Source organism: Aegilops tauschii, chromosome 5 (genome assembly GCF_002575655.3).
Source record: "Aegilops tauschii subsp. strangulata cultivar AL8/78 chromosome 5, Aet v6.0, whole genome shotgun sequence".
Classification (NCBI taxonomy): domain Eukaryota; kingdom Viridiplantae; phylum Streptophyta; class Magnoliopsida; order Poales; family Poaceae; genus Aegilops; species Aegilops tauschii.
Window position 1 is genome coordinate 566,358,935 of NC_053039.3, and position 18,555 is coordinate 566,377,489.

Consider the following 18,555-nt stretch of genomic DNA (forward strand, 5'->3'; position numbering starts at 1 on the left):
TTGGATCCTTCTCGTCCATGAGTTTTCTCATCAACATCATGTCTCCATCATCGTCATCATTGGCCATGAGCGCTCTTTGCTTTGGTGCTTCCTCGCAGTCCGCCTTGAAGTGACCGAGGATTCCACAGTTATGACACCTCGCTTTTCGGATGTCAATCTTTCTTCTCGGTGGTGGTGCAGCCTCGTTGTCTTACTCGGCAAAATTCTTTCATCGGTTACGCGTTCGTGCGAGTGCGTGCTTCCGGCCGGTTGGCCGTTGTGTGGGTACGCGTGCTGTTTTGTGTTGCTTTCGGCTACTACGACACCTGATCGATCAAGAGCAAGACTAGCTAGAGGAAGCTAGCTTTGCACTACAGGTGGACGATCAGATCATGTCGGCTCGCTTCTTTTTTCTTCGTCGTTCCTTGCCGCGTATCGCCGTCGCCCGAAAGTATTGGGCGACGGATTGATGAGAAGGAGCCCTTTGATTCCCACGGCCATGTCCTGATGTCCAAGTGTCATTTGAGGTGTGGGGGAGCTAAAACCTCAAGAGCAACTCAAAAAGGGTCACAATTTGCAAGAAGACACTAACAATGATTTGTTTTTCGATGGCTTTGATGCATCTTCTTTTATGCATAGCGTCTGCCACAGTTCTCGTGGCTCTAACAATAGTAGAGAATAGAGATCGAGAGGAATACGTCGAGAGCCACATCCTCAACCGTTGCACCATCCATCCATTTGTCGGTCTGGAAAAAAACATTTTCTACCATGTCAGCTGACGACCTGCCTAGCTTGCGGACCAGATCAAACCGCCATGACCTCGTCAGATCCACAAACTCCATCTCGGTGTTGCTCCTCCCGCGCAGTGACCTAAAACGTCTTTAAAAAAGAGGTGAAAGGAGAACCAGCAATATGCCACGGCCCCTGCATATTCTCAGGTTATAGCACGACTGCACGACATATTCACGTACGCTGTGTAATCTACAGAAGAGAGAGCAACAAAGCTTATATAGTGACTTCTCGAGAAATCTAACAACGTCGTCTGGGTGGTGTAGTTGGTTATCACGTTAGTCTCACACACTAAAGGTCCCCAGTTCGAACCTGGGCTCAGACACTTCAGCTTTTTTTATTCCTCTTCCCATTTGACAAATTGCACTTAATCTATTCTAGCAAACTTTGCTTCACATTTTGAACGAAACTGTGGTAATGCTAGATGATACTGTGCGTTTGTTCAGGAAAGAATTGGAGATGGGCATTGGACAAAAATTGTTGGAAAATAGCACAACTCATGCTAAATAACTTCCACCATATTTGCTTCGCGTTTCTAACATGCAAATCTAGGCTCAGGCATTTATTTGCTTTTCACTATTTTCTGTAAAGTTTGTATCATTTTCCTTTCACTATGTGTAGTCTCCAGTGGTCATATCTATTTTAACTTCCATCCGATTTTGCTTCACATTTTCAACGATAACATAGTCTGCTATATGTCTCTGATCCAGGACGTTAGTCAAAATTTGCTTTTAAGTGCATAAAATTCCTGATGTTTAAGAAGAAGAAAAAGGTCGCCTTGTAGACAAGACCGTTCCTATGTTTAGAATTGGAGACAAAACCTCCACAAAAGTAAAAAAAATGCACACAATAAAATAACACGCATAGCTGTAGGGAAAAGAGCCACGAGACTGTTGCTATGTACCTTTGCTAGAAAGCCATACAACCTTGTGCTTCATGGAAATGGTGCAAAATAACGAGCACCGGTCATTATTTTGTCGCAGTGAACCTCCAGGTATAGCTCATTGCTTGGGATATGAGTTTCTGACTATGTAGAAGAAAGATAGAAGAGAATTAGGCTGGACTAGATATACATATTATACTCCCTGCATTGCCTTTCATTAAACAATTAATCATACAACATTGTGATGGGGTCATGGCAATACTGAGGTCCCCGAATCATGATGTAATGGGAGCTAATTTGAAGCGACTAATATTTGCGAAGGAATTTTAGTAGTGTGGCAATGTTTGATCTGATGTTCAACAATTTACTGCTTATTTCTTCACCGTGGTGCTTCAGTTTCTTGGTAGTTGACGGTATCATTTTTTTTTTTTTGCAGCGTATGGCTGTTGTTGCCCATGGTGAACTCATTAGTCTAGGCAGTCCATGCCTCCGGTGAGGAGATCTAGGAGATGGCAGCGCGAACTACACAAGGTAGGCGACCTTGACTAGCGTTGCGTTCTTGTGTGTTCATTTGGAATATAATATGTTATGTTTCCTTCATGTCTCGCACTAATTAGCCACCACCAAAAAAAAGATCATACCGATGATGGCATGATCTTCGAGTATTCTTAACTAACCCCACTAGTAGAAAAGGGGGCTTTTGTCCCGGTTGGTAAGGGCCTTTAGTCCCGGTTTAATGCCTCCCCTCTTTAGTCCCGGTTCTTACACGAACCGGGACTAAAGGCCGTCCACGTGGACGCAGCCTGGAAAATTTTATGATATTTTTTTTTGAAAAAAAAATTTGCGAATTTTTTTATTTTCAAATTTCTGAATTATTTTAACCTCTAATCTCTAATCACCACCCCTCATCACTGCTCAATTTATCCTCTAATCTCTAATCACCCCTCATCATTCCAAATCATCTAACTTCCCGGACGGTCACCCATCCTCTCACTACTCCAGCCTGAGCACGCTTAACTTCCGGGTTCTATTCTCCCTCGTTTCCAAGTCTACACTTGTTGTTTTCCTGACAATAGTAAGATGTCAATTCTATTAACCCTCAGGAATTTAGCTTGAGCATGAAGTGACACATTTCACTGTTTGAGTTTGAAACTATTGTTTTAAAAAACAATGATTATTTAGTAACACTAATATTTCTGGAATAATTAGTTTGACCATTGTTTGACCACTGTTTGACCACAGTTTGACCAGATTTGACCAAAATTCAAAAAAACTAAAATAATTATTTAGTAACACTAATATTCTAGAATAATTAGTTTGACCATTGTTTGACCACAATTTGAAATTTTTTGAATTTTTTTGCCTCTCCAGATCTTAAAAGCCCCGTATCTTTTTTCTGTTAGGTTTTTGAGGATTTTTGCCTCTCCAGATCTTAAAAGCCCCTGTTAAATTCGGATGTAACTTTTCGAGTAGATGATTTTTCATATAAAAAACTTTTTCATCCGAGTTCGTATGCAAAAGTTATGCCCATTTTAAGAAATTCCAGAGAGATTTTGCAAATAAAGTCGAAATTCATATTTGTTAATTTTCCCAACAACTAGACCACATATCACATGGGAAACTTATTTTATTTTATTTTTTTGACATTTCCATCATTTTCTTTTGTTTTTTCTAAAACTGAAAAGGCGGTCCGGGGGGGGGGGGTGTGTTAGAGTTTGATGGGCCCTTTAGTACCGGTTCGTGCCATGAACCGGTACTATTGCCTCAAAGCCCATTAGTACCGGTTGGTGGCACCAACCGGGACTAAAGGACTAACCTTTAGTCCCGGTTGGTGCCACCAACCGATACTAATGGGCATCGCACCCTTTAGTCCCGGTTCGTGGCACCAACCGGGACTAAAGGGCCCAGGTGAACTGGGACTAATGCCTTAGCCGCACGAACCGGGACCAATGCTCACATTAGTCCCGGTTCGTGACTGAACCGGGACTAATGTGAATATTGCCCTGTGACGAAAGCCCTGTTTTGTACTAGTGCCCTAACCACACCTTTTGTTTATGCCATCGTACATGATGTTGATCTTCCAATAGTCTTAACTAAGCCTAAGCAGGGTGCAGTAGACTCAAGGCAGGGCAATTAGTTGATTGATCTACATATTTTTTCCATTGAGAAACACCCAGCGAGGATGCTGGTGCAGCATTGTCAAGGATTTTTCCAGCCACAGAATGTCGGTTCTTGGTTCATCCAACTTCATGAAACCGATATGGTTCACCAATGATGGGATCCTCGATAGTGATCAGCAATGGAATCCTGGTAATCATCGACACTCTCTCCCACATACCACTCCCTTCTATCCGGCGCATCATTTTACATTACTCCTCATCCTGTTTGTTTGGATAAAGTGAGGATTTCATGTTTTCTTTTACCTGTTTGATATGTCCTTTCACTAATTTTGCTTAATGTGCTATTAGATTTCTACAACTGGAACAAAGTGTATGTGTGCTACTGCGACATGGCTTTGATTTCTGGGGATGAGGAAGGTCAAGTGCAGGTGATTATTTTGAATCCAGGTACATTGCCCTTATTTTTGTTGCTTGAAATATGTTTTGTTGGTGATGATGTAGGATGGAAGTTCACATTACTTCATAGGGTTGTGCATCTTGAAGGGGTTATTGATGAGCTCTTTGAAAAGGGACGTGCCAATGCTACACAGGTCGTACCTAAGTTATTGAGTTTAGATTGTATTTCTACACAATTCAGGCCTGCTTTACGGGCTGTTCTAACTTGTGGTCTAGCCATGATACTACACTGCAATGATTTTAGTGCAAGATTTTCTCAAGATGTTTCAACTAAATGCCTTGCTGATGCAGGATTTTTTTTCTTGACGTGTAAGAATCTTGAAAGTAGATGTAATCCACTAGCATGGTACGAGAACTAATGTAGTATCACTTTTTGTTTGGCAAAAAGGACATATCTCGAGAAAGGTCCTTTTGGTTTGTCTATGATGGTGTTGTTTAGCTCTAGGTTAGTCGTTGGACTTGCTTTGAACTTTAAAAGCCATTCCTTGTGTTATAATCAAGTCTTCTGATCACCTTTTTATCCTTTGTGCTTATGTAAGACTGAGCCGGCATATCATCTTGAAATTTACGAAGTCACCGTAGACACCTCGTCATCAACGGGAACGTCTCCTCCCACTGAATGCGCATCGCCAGAAATCCTGAAATAAATCCAGAAATAAATGCGAACACTAGGACTTCAACCCTGGTGGGTTGGGGATACCACAGTCCCTCTAACCATCCTATGTACCTTTGCTAGAAAGCCATAAAACCTTGGGCTTGCTATATCCATCATGGTAATGTTTGATTTCAGCACAATGTTGGTTAATATGCTCTACAAAATAATGCACAATCACGGACCAGTAACAATTGTACATGGAAGAACCAAAATATACTGATAGAGTCATACAATAAACCTTGCGCTTTTTAGTGATCCTAGTACCAGGTGCATGACGGTTGTACGAGTTCTTCACTCGAACTGGCATACCACCTTCCCTAACTGGTCGCATAGATTGGGGATGCAAAACCTAATAGTAGGTGGAAGTATTTGTGTGAGCGCGATATAATACTTGAACAATACTTGCTAAATCAACAAGATTCACTCCCTCTCGCCCCTCTCGTGTTCTCGCCCCCCCCCCACGTAGGCGACCGAGGGGCCCCAACTCTACCCTCTGGTCCCTCCTCCTTCTCCTCCGTCGCCACAGCACGCGCCGGTGCCCGGTGGCGGCGGTGATAATCCTCCCTCTCACAGGTCGCCGAGTGGCACGGGGCGCCCGGACTCGTGAGGGCACGACGCCGATCTGGACCACGGTGGCGTGGCGGCCAGCCGGCGTCCCAGCGGGGCTGGTGCTGCAACTCCCGATCTGGGGCGGAAGGCCCTGGATCCGGGGCAGCGGCACCCATGGTATGGCCTTCCTGTTCGGTGGTGCGATGGGGCGGGCGGGCGGGCGGGGGTCCGATCCATTGGCCGGCGATCCACCGGCAGGTTGGTGCCACGGCTTGCTGCCCCGGCGGCCAACGGCGCATATCTGCTTCTTCCACCAGTCCCTGCTACGTGCACTGTGTCTCACTGGACATGTCCATGCTGCTAGCCGGTCACCGGGTTGGGGCGGAGCGGGAGGTGGGGGTCTGGATTGGGATAATTCCCTGGTCGGCTACTGCCGGGCGCGACAGTGATGATGCCTAAGGGCGCCGATTTTCTTCTTGGAGACGTCATTCGAGTCCGCCCTACCTCTTCCCATCTCACTGCTGCTCGGGTGAAAACCCTAACTATGGTAGGCGGCGACATCGCTCATGGCGTCGTGCCCTTCTTGAAGGCGTATCCATCATCATTCGTGGGCAGTTGCAGATGGCGCGCCCCTCTTCCTCCAGGGGCATCTGTTCCGGGGAAAACCCGAGATCTGGATCTCCTGGGTCGAATGATGATGGAGACTATGGTCCCATTCTCCCTCCTAAGGGCATTGATTTGGAGCAAAGGTTCACTGGAGGGGCAAACAGGTGGAGCGGTGTTACATCAACCGCATTGAAGACAACGAGCCTCGGTGGCGTGGAGCAGTGGAGTATCAGCATTGGACGCGGTTTGATGGACACGCGCAAGCTAGTGGCGCTGTCTGGCTTCGTGGTGATGTCCGACGGCAGATGGGACGGATAAGATCTATGCAATGATCCCTCTTGAAGATGGGATGGCGGAAGATGGTGGCGGCGAATCCTATAGAGTGCGTGCGCATGCGGTGCGCATTGTGGGATGCCTAGACCAGTTAGTACTCTCAGCTTACCAGGCGGGTGGCTTCTTGAGGCCACTGGATTAGATGGTGTCATTTGATGCGGTCATGACACATCTTTATACTTGTAGGTCTAGCGACTTTGTTCGTCTCGAAGGCGGCTTTGGTGTTGATCTTTGTATTCATTTTGCCAGACTCTGGTGAATAAATTAATAAAGATGGTTGCATGCATCATTTTCATGCAGAGGCCGAAGGTAATCCTCTTTTTCAAAGAAAAAAAAAAGTATCACAAGTAACTCCAATAACCCATATAACGAAAAGAAGTTATCAGTGTTGTAAAGGTCCCTTCCTACACAGCGAAACCCCTGAACTACAAAACAAACTAATTTTGAAAAGCCAAGAATGGGAGAATAAACATATAATAGCATTTTCTAGGTTAAAGGTGCAACATGCAAACTTCTACTATTCAGTCAACAAGTAAATAAACTGCGAGGAATACATGTACACCAAAATAAGCAAGTCCAACTGCCTCATCAAAAGTCAAGTAAGGTACTGGCACCACATTTGCATAAGTATTTGGATCACATATCAACACACCATCTACATCCTTCCAAACCTGTTGTAAATCTAAAAATTGAGTTACAAACCGCAAAATTGCAAAATTGCATAGATGCACTATAAGTCAACCACCCATTATTCATGCTACAACCGTCATTCACGGCATCGTACACGGGCCCTAGCCTCGCGGCTTGCACAGGACCACACACATGCACTGGGCAAGCTATGTGCATATGCAACTCTGGGGGGCAGTGCCCCCCCCCCCCCCCAGCTTTGGACCAAACTGTGAAGATTTTTTTGGGTGATATTTTTTGCATTTGCACCCTTAAACACTCATGTGTTTAGCCTTGGCCCAGCAGTTTCTACCTGCCTAATGCCTTCTTCAGCTCGTCGTCCTTAAATGGTTTCTTCCTGTTGTGGTTCCACGGTGTCGCCGCCGCCTCGACCACACCAAACTTACTGAGCTTTAGTTGTGGTAGGTTTGTGGCGCCACCAACCAAGGTATTGTAATTGTTGTTGAATCCTAGTTGTGTGGTGTCTGAGAGGACTTCGGCTCTTCCATCTGTCAGCTTGAACAACTTCCCTTCGAAGTTGATGAAGGCGAAGACATACGGTGTCGTTGCAGACGGAAATCTTGGGGGCAGCCCCGCCCTTGCCTGCCAACTCCTCTTCAGCCCACCATGGTGGAGGCTGGTTGTCCTTGGTCAGCTTGACTAGTAGCACGGGCGTTGTTTGACCTTCTCCGGATATGGGCCAAATAGCTTGGCATGCATAGTCGACATGAACGTCGTGTATGAGTCGGACAGAACATTGAACTTCATCACTTCTTAAGGGCTACAATCAAAAGAAAAATAAATAAAAGCGAGTTATATAATTATAATATTAAAGCGATACTAACAAAAGAATGTGATCGGGTAGAAAATGGTAAGATGTCTTATGGGAGAAAGGAAGGAGGACCACGAACTTGAGTAGAAAATGCAAAATAAGATACAGTTTTGCTAAAGCACATCTAGATGTGCTCCAAGTATTGCACATCTAAATTCGATATTAGCAGGAGTTTTAGAATAGCTCTCGGTTGAACCTATTGAGCATCATCTAAGAGATAAGAGGAGGTAAGAGCATAATTCAATCCTAGCTGTTGATTGGTCGGGGCAATTCTGATCATACAAATATGGTAAGTACAACAAAAATATAAGCCGTCGAGCACTGTAGTCTGTAGCTCTTTCTGACATTGCTCCGTTACACAAAGGGAGAGCATATATAGGACTAGAAGAGGCAAGGAAATTCACATGTGGGTTGTGTCATTTTCATCATCACCAAACGTTGTTTGTCAAACTTGTGTTAGCAGAGTATGAGATGAGTATATTAAACTTCTGTCACATGTGGGTTGTGTCATTTTCATCTAAACTAATTATATTCTGCATTTAAGCTTGTTGCTTTGTTAGAGCGGCACAAAGTATGAGATGAGTATGGTAGAGTTATTCACCCTAGCAGTAAGCAGAGCGTGTTCATGTTGATAGTTTGAAGCAGGGGACTCCTGCATGTAAATAAACCAAAATTCTCAAAACCTTGGCTTGCAGCTATGCATTTACTTGTGATGAACAGAGAGCAAGGGCCGTTCAGTGAATGCGGTTGCAGGGAAACACCATGATAACAGGTCCATCATTGGCGACCTCGGCAAACGGGCCTATCAGCATGAGGCAGCCAAGAACCTTGTAAGGACGACAAGGCGGAGAATCTTTAGTGTCTCCTGCCAGTGACACTTAGGGCGGCTTGTCCAACTATGACTCTATTTATATACTTATATTTTGAATCACCAAACAAAAGAGTCTGGGTGGTGTAGTTGGTTATCACGTTAGTCTCACACACTAAAGGTCCCCAGTTCGAACCTGGGCTCAGACAACTATTTTTTCTTCCCTTTTTTTGTCCCGATTTGCTGTTGCACTTAGAAATACATTCTTACGGTAGAACTATCTATTTTTACCTTCTACCATAGTTTGCTTGACATTTGGAACACGCGTTTGTTCTGGAACATTTGATAAAACTGGTGATGGAGAACTGGAGATGCGCGTTGTTGGACCAAAAGAGTTGTAAAATACCACAACTCATGCTAAAATAACTTTCCACCATATTTGCTTCACATTTCTAACATTCAAACCTAGGCTCAGGCATTTATTTGCTTTTCACTATTTTCAGTGAAGTTTGTATCGTTTTGTTTTGTAATTTATTTCCTTTTCATTATTTTCAGTAAAGTTCGTATCGTTTCGTTTTGTACATGTATGTATAGTCTCCTGTAGTTTACCCGAAAAAACAAAAAAAATAAAGGCCTCCAGTACTCATATGCTGTATGTTTTTAACATCCATCAGATTTTGCTTCACATTTTCAACAAACTAATAATCTGCTATCTGGAACAAAAAAGTGCAGAAAGTCCCAAAATTCATTTTTATGCCACTTTGCATCACACCTGATGCAGTCTTCAGCTTCTCCTTTTTCTTTCCTTTCTGTGTCTCTAAGAATCAGTGAGCTTGCAGTCCTGCAAGCTTTTCACCTTTATTTACAGGTAATACCTCAACGAATGCACCTTCTATAGTCCAGACATATACTCCCTGGGTAGAATCATATATAAAATGCATTATGATGCAGATTCAGTGGCAAGCAATCTGCCCCGCAACACCAATGTGACGACTTGTCAGATTTACAAGTCCATCCACAAAAACAGTGCCCACGCTCACAATGCCGTAGATATCAAAAACAAAACAAGAATTATTCGCTGATATAAATAGAAGGATACAATACACATACTATATGGTAGAAGACACCCAAGGAGTGCACTACAGACCTCCAATGGTTAAGTTCAGCAAGTAGCACGCCTGACACAATCACATACATTGATTGGGCTAGCTACCATATGCTAGCACTCCAAGAATCATGCTAACTATAACACTGCTCATTCTTACAACACCGATGATAACTATAATACCACTCTTACAACACCAATGAATCAGCTCAGGTGGCCTAAATAATCTGGGACGAATCGCCATCTAAACCAAAGAACGGCACGACCGTAGCTGGAAACAGAAAAAGGCGACGTCGACTAGTTTCCATTGATAGCACCATTAGAGCTTACTAGGACTGGGACCCTGTTCTGTGCAAGATCCGCTTCCTCGACTTCTGACAAGAAACCGTTCTCGAAGAATGCTGAGTGGAGGGCTTGCACGCACTGCTTCGCCTCGCTGTCATTGACCACCAAGGAGATGTTCACCTGCTTATATGCATAGTTAGAAACCGCTGCCCTTTGCCATGTGTAGAAAACAAAGTTCGTTCCATTTTGGCAAAGGGGGTATTATTACCTTGGACGCCCCTTGCGAAATCATCTGAACATTAACACCATTTCTGCGTAGAACGTTGAACGCCTGGCATGTAGCGGTGAATGTAAATGATATGATGCAAAATGATCAACTGAAGCACTTCAAAATTCTGGTTGGCATTCTAATGCATTACCACATCATGCAGTATGTTAGGATAAAGTTTCATCAGCTGCTGAGAGTACCATGTGTAGTCATACCTTCTCAAGAATCAGAGACGATCTCTGCACGTTCCCTATCAGGGAAATGATTGATCTGTGCTGTAGGAGATGAACAACCGCAATCTTTTCAAGTTCTTCAACTACATTATCAAGCTCCTGCCACATCATCACAACAAAACAATGAAACAGGAGCATTGATAAAAAAACACAGCAGTGGGGCAGTGCCAAGCAGTATTGTTGGCTGAGAACTGAACATAAAAGTGGAATAAGGTCCCAGGTTTTTACCTGCTGGATCAATTCACGACTCCAAAGTTTTGATGGATCCAGTGTCAATGATATGCTGACTTCACTAGTAGCCACAGAATCAACAGAGATACCCAAATCTTCAAATATAGAGAAGACCTGCGCAGAAATGATATAGTAAGAAAACACATGTAACTGTAGGAAAAAGGAGCCACAAGCCTGTTGCTATATTTACCTTTGCAGAGAAGACCTGCATAGAAAGTCAAAAACGGCGTACAATAAAAGAAAGCGTATAGCTATAGGGAAAGAGAGCCACAAGACTATTGTTGTTTACCTTTGCTAGAAAGCCATACTGTCCGAGCATCCTTGTGCTCACTATATCCAGCATGGTAATATTTGATTTCAGGACAATGCTGGTTAATATGCTCTGCAAAATAATGTCCAATCAGGGATCAGTAGCAATTTCACATAGAAGAATCAGAATATACTGACACAGTCACGTAACAAACCTTGCGCATATCTCTTGTTTTAGTGATCACAGTGCCAGGTGCATGACGGTTATATGAGTTCTTCACTCGAACTGGGATACCACCTTCCCTAGCTGGTCGCATGGATTGGGGATGCAAAACCTAATAGTTGGTGGAAGTATTTGTGCAAGTGTTATACAATGGTAGAACAATACTTGCTAAATCACCTAGTAACACAAGAAACACATATAACAAAGAGTATCAATGCTGTAAAGGTCCCTGCTTACACAGCCAACCCCATGAACCACAAAACTAACTAATTTTGAAATGCCAAGAATTGAGAATAAACATATAGTAGCATTTTCTAAGGTAATAAGATGCAACAGCGAAGCTTCCACTATTCAGTCAACAAGTAAATAAACAAGGAATACCTGTGCACCAAAATAAGCAAGTTCAGCTGCCTCATCAAAAGTCAAGTAAGGTACTGGTACCGCGTTTGCATAAATATTTGGATCACACGTCAACACACCGTCTACATCCTTCCAAACCTGTTCCAGATTTAAAAATTTAAGTTACAACCCACAGCACAGCAAATATAGCATATGCACTACAACTCCACCCATTATCTGTAGCTTTTAAGTTTATTTGGTTAAACATCTGGACAACTTAGCAGCGGAAGCATAGTTAACCAAATCCAAATACAAAGCTTTTGGATGCAGCTTTTGAATTACCTTTCACCAGGTAATTCAAATATACCACTGATAGAAAACAAACCTGGATTTCTCTTAACCCCAAGGCTTTGCCAATGGTTGTAGCGGTCAAGTCACTGCCGCCCCTTCCTAACGTTGTGACCGCACATGATTTCCATCCCTGTTATTTGTATGGGCATGATTATAACCACAAACAAAGCAAAATGCTCTTGTGCATGAATTACATAATGTTACAAACCTTCCCAAGGAAACCAGTCACTACAGGAATAGCAGGGTCATCAATCCAATCTCCATGTAGCCTCTTTGCAACAGCAGGATAAGTTGCTTCGAGAATATCGGCATTTGTGAAATCGTCAGTGGTTATAAAGCCAAGATCAAAAGCATCATACTGCAAACAAGAAAAATAATAGTTAAGATATTGTTCGAATGAAATATCGTTGTTATTTGTGGAACATGTCTAATTACAGGTAGTTGTGAAATTCATTACAAATTCCAACCCAATGTCACATAGTTGTGGGCTAAAGCAACTTCCGTCAGCAATATAGGCATCCACATGCACTAGGGCATAGCCAGAAGGTTTAACTGCAGTAGTGTATAGAAGAACAGATTTAACTCTCGGTCATACCCTGCTAATATGAGATGCAAACTTCCCACCTTTCTCAGCTCCCTCACACTTGGATATACCCCCAGGGAGCTGACTACTTTCCATAGTTTGGATAGCCAAGTGGCGGACACCGGACAGGCATACTACAGGTTTTTTCGCAACCAAGCTGTGGGCTATCATCATATCTACTAACAGCATACTGCATGTGCTTGACACAGCACAGCTAGTTCACACGTTGCATGGCTGGGACCTTTTGGTGGTTCATGGAAGCAATGTTGCCGTATCGCGGTACAATTAATCAACTTGACGCAATTAGTTTCACCAGTCAACTAGAAGCAGAAGCAAAAGAATGTATATATACAAGGAAAGACTCACGAGACTGTCAACGATATTCCTATAACCTATTCATTTTTCCATGTTAGCGAGATACTAATAACCCCTTCTGGAAATATTCTGTCTAATTGCATTACTTTCAACAGGTCCAAACATTTATGCCGCAAAACAAAGTTGTAACCAAACTACTAAATTGTTGCTTGCTAGATTACCTGTCGTGCCTTCTTCCCAAGTTTATTCAAATATGCAGCAAATATTCTTGTAGACATGCATTCACCAAAGGATACAAGGTAATCTCGTGTCCTAAGAGTCAGCTCTTTCATCATAGCAACACCCTTAAGCAGTTGCTCCAATTCGTCCAAAAAACCTGTTCGATTGAACAGTTAAAATGTGTTGTTTGTATAGTACTACAGAAGACACTTTCGTGAAAGACAAAATGAATGTAAAGTGTTGAATTAGCCCAAAAGATGCAAGGCAACAAACAATGGATAATTGCTAAAGAATCAATTACCACAGCTTGTGCTGGTGTTATGAGTAAGGATCAAGCATACCACACTTCAGATTGTCTGAATTTTACGTGTTGGGGAACACATCAAGTATGGGACTCAGGAACATTTCACTTGTTCTATATCTTCCACATTAGTCATGAAGGGGTATGTGCGTGAATTGAAATCTGCATGCCACACTTGCTGTGTTTACATTAATTTAATGTATTATGTAGATTGTAGAAGATAAAGATTATATATTAACAAGAGCTTGTTCGACAGGGAAATTTGCGATGCATTGTGAGACTGATTGAACATCATTGTTTCAGACTAATTTGTTCAGCTGTACACTGAGGTCAATGTATTAAATAGTGTCATCCAATTGAGGGGGAAAAGTTAAACCAACTATGGTCTAACCACTAATCTATAGAATACAAAAGCTGTCCCTATTGAATATAGAACAAAAAGGGTGAAAAGGATGTGAATGGATGACAATGACCTCCAGGCTTCTCACCATCATATATAATTTAAAGGGAAAATGGGTGTATGCATGTTCATTTACACCCCACCATCGAAAATGGTGGCACACCACAAAAGAAAAAATAGAACAGTTTTGTGCAGCTAAAGGAAAAAAGGTTGTCCCCATTAGGATAAGAGAGCTGCTTAAGCAGGTCGGACCCTTACTTACTGTACATAAAAAAACTTGGTGTTGATTGATTCTCACTTCATAAGCAAAAAATGCGGACACAGCTGCGGTACTAATAGATCCTTCTAGGCCTTTTAATAAGGTATGGTCTGTATATTTTGGGCCACCAGGACCTCAAAAATGGGAAACATTCTGCTGACACTCAAAATATATATTCACTGGCTTAATAATTTAAATTGTCAGCATTAACTTGATATTATGAAAATGGGTGAGGTGGGCATTGGGTAATTCTATGAACCAAAACCTTGTTGTTCATCGAAGATCATGATCCCAGAGTGACAGGAATATTTACAGAGCTTTCAGCACAGGGAGATGGTCAGATAAACAGAAAGATGTACGTACTACAAAATCAGTTGCAAGCCAAAACAGAAGTCTTGCTTAATCTGAAAACACACAGAACAGACATATTCAGCAGAAAGATTCAGCTACTTTATGGAATTACTGATGCACCGCAAGTGGCGAAAGGCGAGTTTACTTGCTTATCATTCGGTGGGTGGATCTCTAACTAGGAAAGAAGAAAAAGGCATGACTTGGAGAATTCCATATTAGTTTTTACAGAACAAGTATTGACTTTGAGCCAACATCTGAAAGGGGAAAGCAACAGCGACATACCTGAAACAATGGAGCTATCTAGTCCAAGCTCATCGATGGTCCTGAGCAGAGCAAACCAAGGAACACTCAAACCAGACTTGCAAGCAACAGGGGACGGCAAGATGACAAAATCAATACGCACCTGAGATGGAGCTCCTTGATGACAGCGAGCTCGTTGATTTCCGACGCCTTGGGGGCGCCGCAGCTCACCGCCTTCTCTCCGGCCTGCACAATCCCGCAGCCAAGCACATTCAGCACGGCCAAAGAAGTCGAATTTCGGCGAGCGGAAAATGGAGAATAGCGGTGGTACCAGCAGAAGGTTGTTGGTGGTCTTGCCCATGGCGGAGAGGACGACGACGGGCCTCTCCTCGGGGAAGCTGAGGATGAGGTCGGCCATCTCCCGCATCCGCGCGGCAGACGACACCGATGAGCCGCCGAACTTCATCACGACGGTGAACCCGGCCGCATCCGCCGCCTCGCCCTTCTTGAGCGTGGCCGCCGTCGCGGCCGCCCCGCCCCCGCTCTGGCAGCGGAGCACCAGCCCCCTCCGGGCACAGCATTGCCCTCCCGGCCTGGCGGCCGCGCACAAGGATGCCCTCTCCCTCCCGAGCCTGGAGGCGGAGACGGCCGTCGGAGAATCCCACGCGACCGCCGCGAGACGCAGCGCGGCCACCATCTCTCACCTGCGCGGGATCCGGATCCCTCCTCTCCTCTTGTCCTCCCTTCTCTTCCTGGCCACGCCGGAGAAGAAGAGTGGCGGCGAGCAGAGGAGTGGCGGCGATGGGGGTGGAAGCGCGGTGGGGATGGATGGATCGATGGAGGGGAGAGAGGGTTTATAACAACGGGAGCGGAAACGGACGGCGGGGATGACCCGCGACCGGTGGGCGGGGGGCAAATGGAAAAAGCTTGACGGCTCCTCGTCCATGCGGCCGGACGCAGAAACTCGTGGACGCCGCGGTTCGGGCGGGCCGGGCCCGCGTGGAAGCGACGGAGGCGTCCACGGCTTACGACCTCAAGTCAATGGCTCCTACTACACGATAAACGATATGATACGGTACATTTTTTTTTCGTCCATATGATACTTAGTACATTGATTGGTTCATTGGTTGCTTGATTATAAAGAGATTTTGTGTGACCTCTGTCTACGGGAGTTGTAGCCGGGTATCCAGATTCATTTTTTTCGGTTTATTTTCGCCTCACCTTCTTTCACTGGCTTATTTTCAACTCACCTCGCACAACCTCTCCTACTGAATTTTTCTCTATATCATTACAAAATCAAATCCCATTAAAGGGTGAGACCTTGTTTTGTGCTTACTTTTGTCAGGTGTTGATTCAATTCAATCACGTAAATAATAGTTAATTAAGAATTTAAAAATCGTACCATGTATGTGAGATAACCTTATACTAAAATGCAGTTATAATATTTTTCTCGACAACCTTCCAATGTGTTGCCATTTATTATTATCATTATCTCTACTATTAATGAGAATCGCAACTTTCTTAATACAACAAAAATAACATATTTTTTTATTATCTTATCAAATCACATATATTTTCTTATCTTACCAAATCACATATATCTAAACTGTTAAAGGGAATTGGTGAGCCAGTACAAATGGTTTATTTTTGCATCCATGGTATTTTCGCCTTCACCTTATAGCACCACCTCCATGCTGGTTTTTTCTGCCTTGCACACTCCCAACAATTTTTCGCAACTGAAACCCCCACTTTTTGTTTTTTCATACTAATGTTTCGACCTTCCCTCTTAATACTGTGGATCAGAACTTTCCTTACCTTGATATATGGGTTTCATTGATGGCCTTGTCTTTCCATGCGGGTGCACGTGATCTCATTTATGTATCAATTACGTTTATGATCTTTTCTTAATAAATGGTATATTATTTATATATTATATTTTGGACTAACCTATTAATTTAGTGCCTAGTGACAGTTCCTGTTTTTTTGCTTGTTTTTGTTTTTGCAGAAAATCAATACCTAGGAAGGTCCAAACACGATACAAATTTTTTGATGATTTTTTATGGACTAGAAGGAACCCAGGAAGCTTTGGGAGACGCTGGGAAGAGGCACGAAGCTCACAAGGACAGGTGGCGCGCCCTGGGGAGGCGCGCCACCTAGGCTTGTGGGGCCCACGTGCAGCGTTTTGACCCAATTCCACGGCCATAAATTCCTGTAAATACCGAAACCATCCGTCGTTCTTCAAAGAGACTTTTATCACCGTCTCAAGCCTCTGTTCCGAAGATATCCCATCTATAACCCTATTATGTAGTTCCGCCGGAGGGGTAAGCCATTGGAGGAGGCCTCTTCATTAACCTTGCTGCCTCAATGATGATGTGTGAGTAATTCTTTTAGGACCTATGGGTCCATAGTGCTAGTTGGATGATTTTTCTCTCTCTTTTGGATATTCAATGTCATACTCGTCTTCGAGATCAATCTGATGTAATTCTTATGGTGTCTTTGTTGGGATCCGATGAGTTGTTGATTTATGATCAGATTGTTCATTGGATTTTATTGAATCTCTTGAAGTTTCTTTATTGTATAATTGAGTAGCTATGTATGCTTTCAGATCTATTTGTCTTCTCTGGCCAAGAAAGATGGGTAGTTCCTCATAAGGAGTGGTGCATATTAGTGGGTTCAATCTCACGGTGCTCTAATCCACTGACAGAAAGGACGAAGACATGTATTGTATTTGTTGGGGAATGCAGTATTTCAAAAAAATTCCTACGATCACGCAAGATCTATCTAGGAGATGCATAACAACAAGAGGGGAGAGTGTGTCTACATACCCTCGTAGGCCGAAAGCGGAAGCGTTTAGTAACGCGGTTGATGTAGTCGAACGTCTTCACGATCCAACAGATCCAAGTACCGAACGTACGGCACCTCCGTGTTCAGCACACGTTCAGCACGATGACGTCCCTCGAGCTCTTGATCCAGTTGAGGACGAGGGAGAGTTCCGTCAGCACGACGGCGTGGCGATGGTGATGATGAAGTTACCCGCGCAGGGCTTCGCCTAAGCACTACGACAATATGACCGAGGTGTGTAACTGTGGAGGGGGGCACCGCACACGGCTAAGAGAAGACTTGGTGTGCCTTTGGGGTGCCCCCTCCCACGTATATAAAGGAGGGGGGAGGACGAGGCCGGCTAAAGGGGGGCGTGCCAAAGGGGGGAGTCCTACTTCGACTCCCGGTCCAAGTAGGATTCGCCCCCCTCCCTTTCCTATTCCAACAAGGGGAAGGAGGGAAGGAGAGGGACAGGGAAAGGAAGGGGGGTCGCGCCCCCTCCCCCTAGTCCAATTCGGACTGCCCTTGGGGGGGGCGCCACCTTGTGGCCTTCCCTCTCCTACTCCCTTATGGCCCATTAGGGCCCATAACTTCCCGGGGGGTTCCGGTAACCCCTCGGTTCCCCGATAAATATCCAAAACGTCCTAAAACCTTTCCGGTGTCCGAATACCTTCGTCCAATATATCAATCTTTACCTCTCGACCATTTCGAGACTCCTCGTCATGTCCGTGATCTCATGCGGGACTCCGAACAAACTTCGGTCATCAAATCACATAACTCATAATACAAATCATCATCGAACGTTAAGCATGCGGACCCTACGGGTTCGAGAACTATGTAGACATGACCGAGACACATCTCCGGTCAATAACTAATAGCGGAACCTGGATGCTCATATTGGTTCCTACATATTCTACGAAGATCTTTATCAGTCAAACCGGATAACAATATACGTTGTCCCCTTTGTCATCGGTATGTTACTTGCCCGAGATTCGATCGTCGGTATTATCATACCTAGTTCAATCTCATTACCGGCAAGTCTCTTTACTCGTTCCGTAATGCATCATCCCGTAACTAACTCATTAGTAACATTGCTTGCAAGGCTCA

At 44.0% G+C, this 18,555-nt stretch overlaps 1 protein-coding gene and 2 non-coding genes across 3 annotated transcripts; 2 read left to right on the plus strand and 1 right to left on the minus strand.

Moving 5' to 3' along the window:
* Positions 1-1,019: 1,019 nt before the first annotated feature.
* Positions 1,020-1,093, plus strand: TRNAV-CAC (transfer RNA valine (anticodon CAC)). Its single transcript has one exon. It is a non-coding gene; the product is annotated as a tRNA-Val (tRNA).
* A 7,718-nt stretch (positions 1,094-8,811) lies between these two features.
* TRNAV-CAC (transfer RNA valine (anticodon CAC)) lies at positions 8,812-8,885 on the plus strand. The gene has a single exon. It is a non-coding gene; the product is annotated as a tRNA-Val (tRNA).
* Positions 8,886-9,727: 842 nt separating this feature from the next.
* LOC109735601 (aspartokinase 1, chloroplastic) lies at positions 9,728-15,535 on the minus strand. The gene is made up of 13 exons (XM_020294818.4): positions 14,960-15,535; positions 14,792-14,874; positions 14,671-14,711; positions 13,080-13,234; positions 12,169-12,318; positions 11,995-12,090; positions 11,652-11,768; positions 11,263-11,382; positions 11,088-11,180; positions 10,796-10,912; positions 10,550-10,666; positions 10,335-10,397; positions 9,728-10,246 (listed from the first exon to the last, which is right to left on the minus strand). Exons 1-13 carry the CDS (start codon positions 15,323-15,325, stop codon positions 10,079-10,081), a joined length of 1,686 nt encoding a protein of 561 aa, XP_020150407.1. The 5' UTR covers positions 15,326-15,535; the 3' UTR covers positions 9,728-10,078.
* Between the last annotated feature and the right edge of the window lie 3,020 nt (positions 15,536-18,555).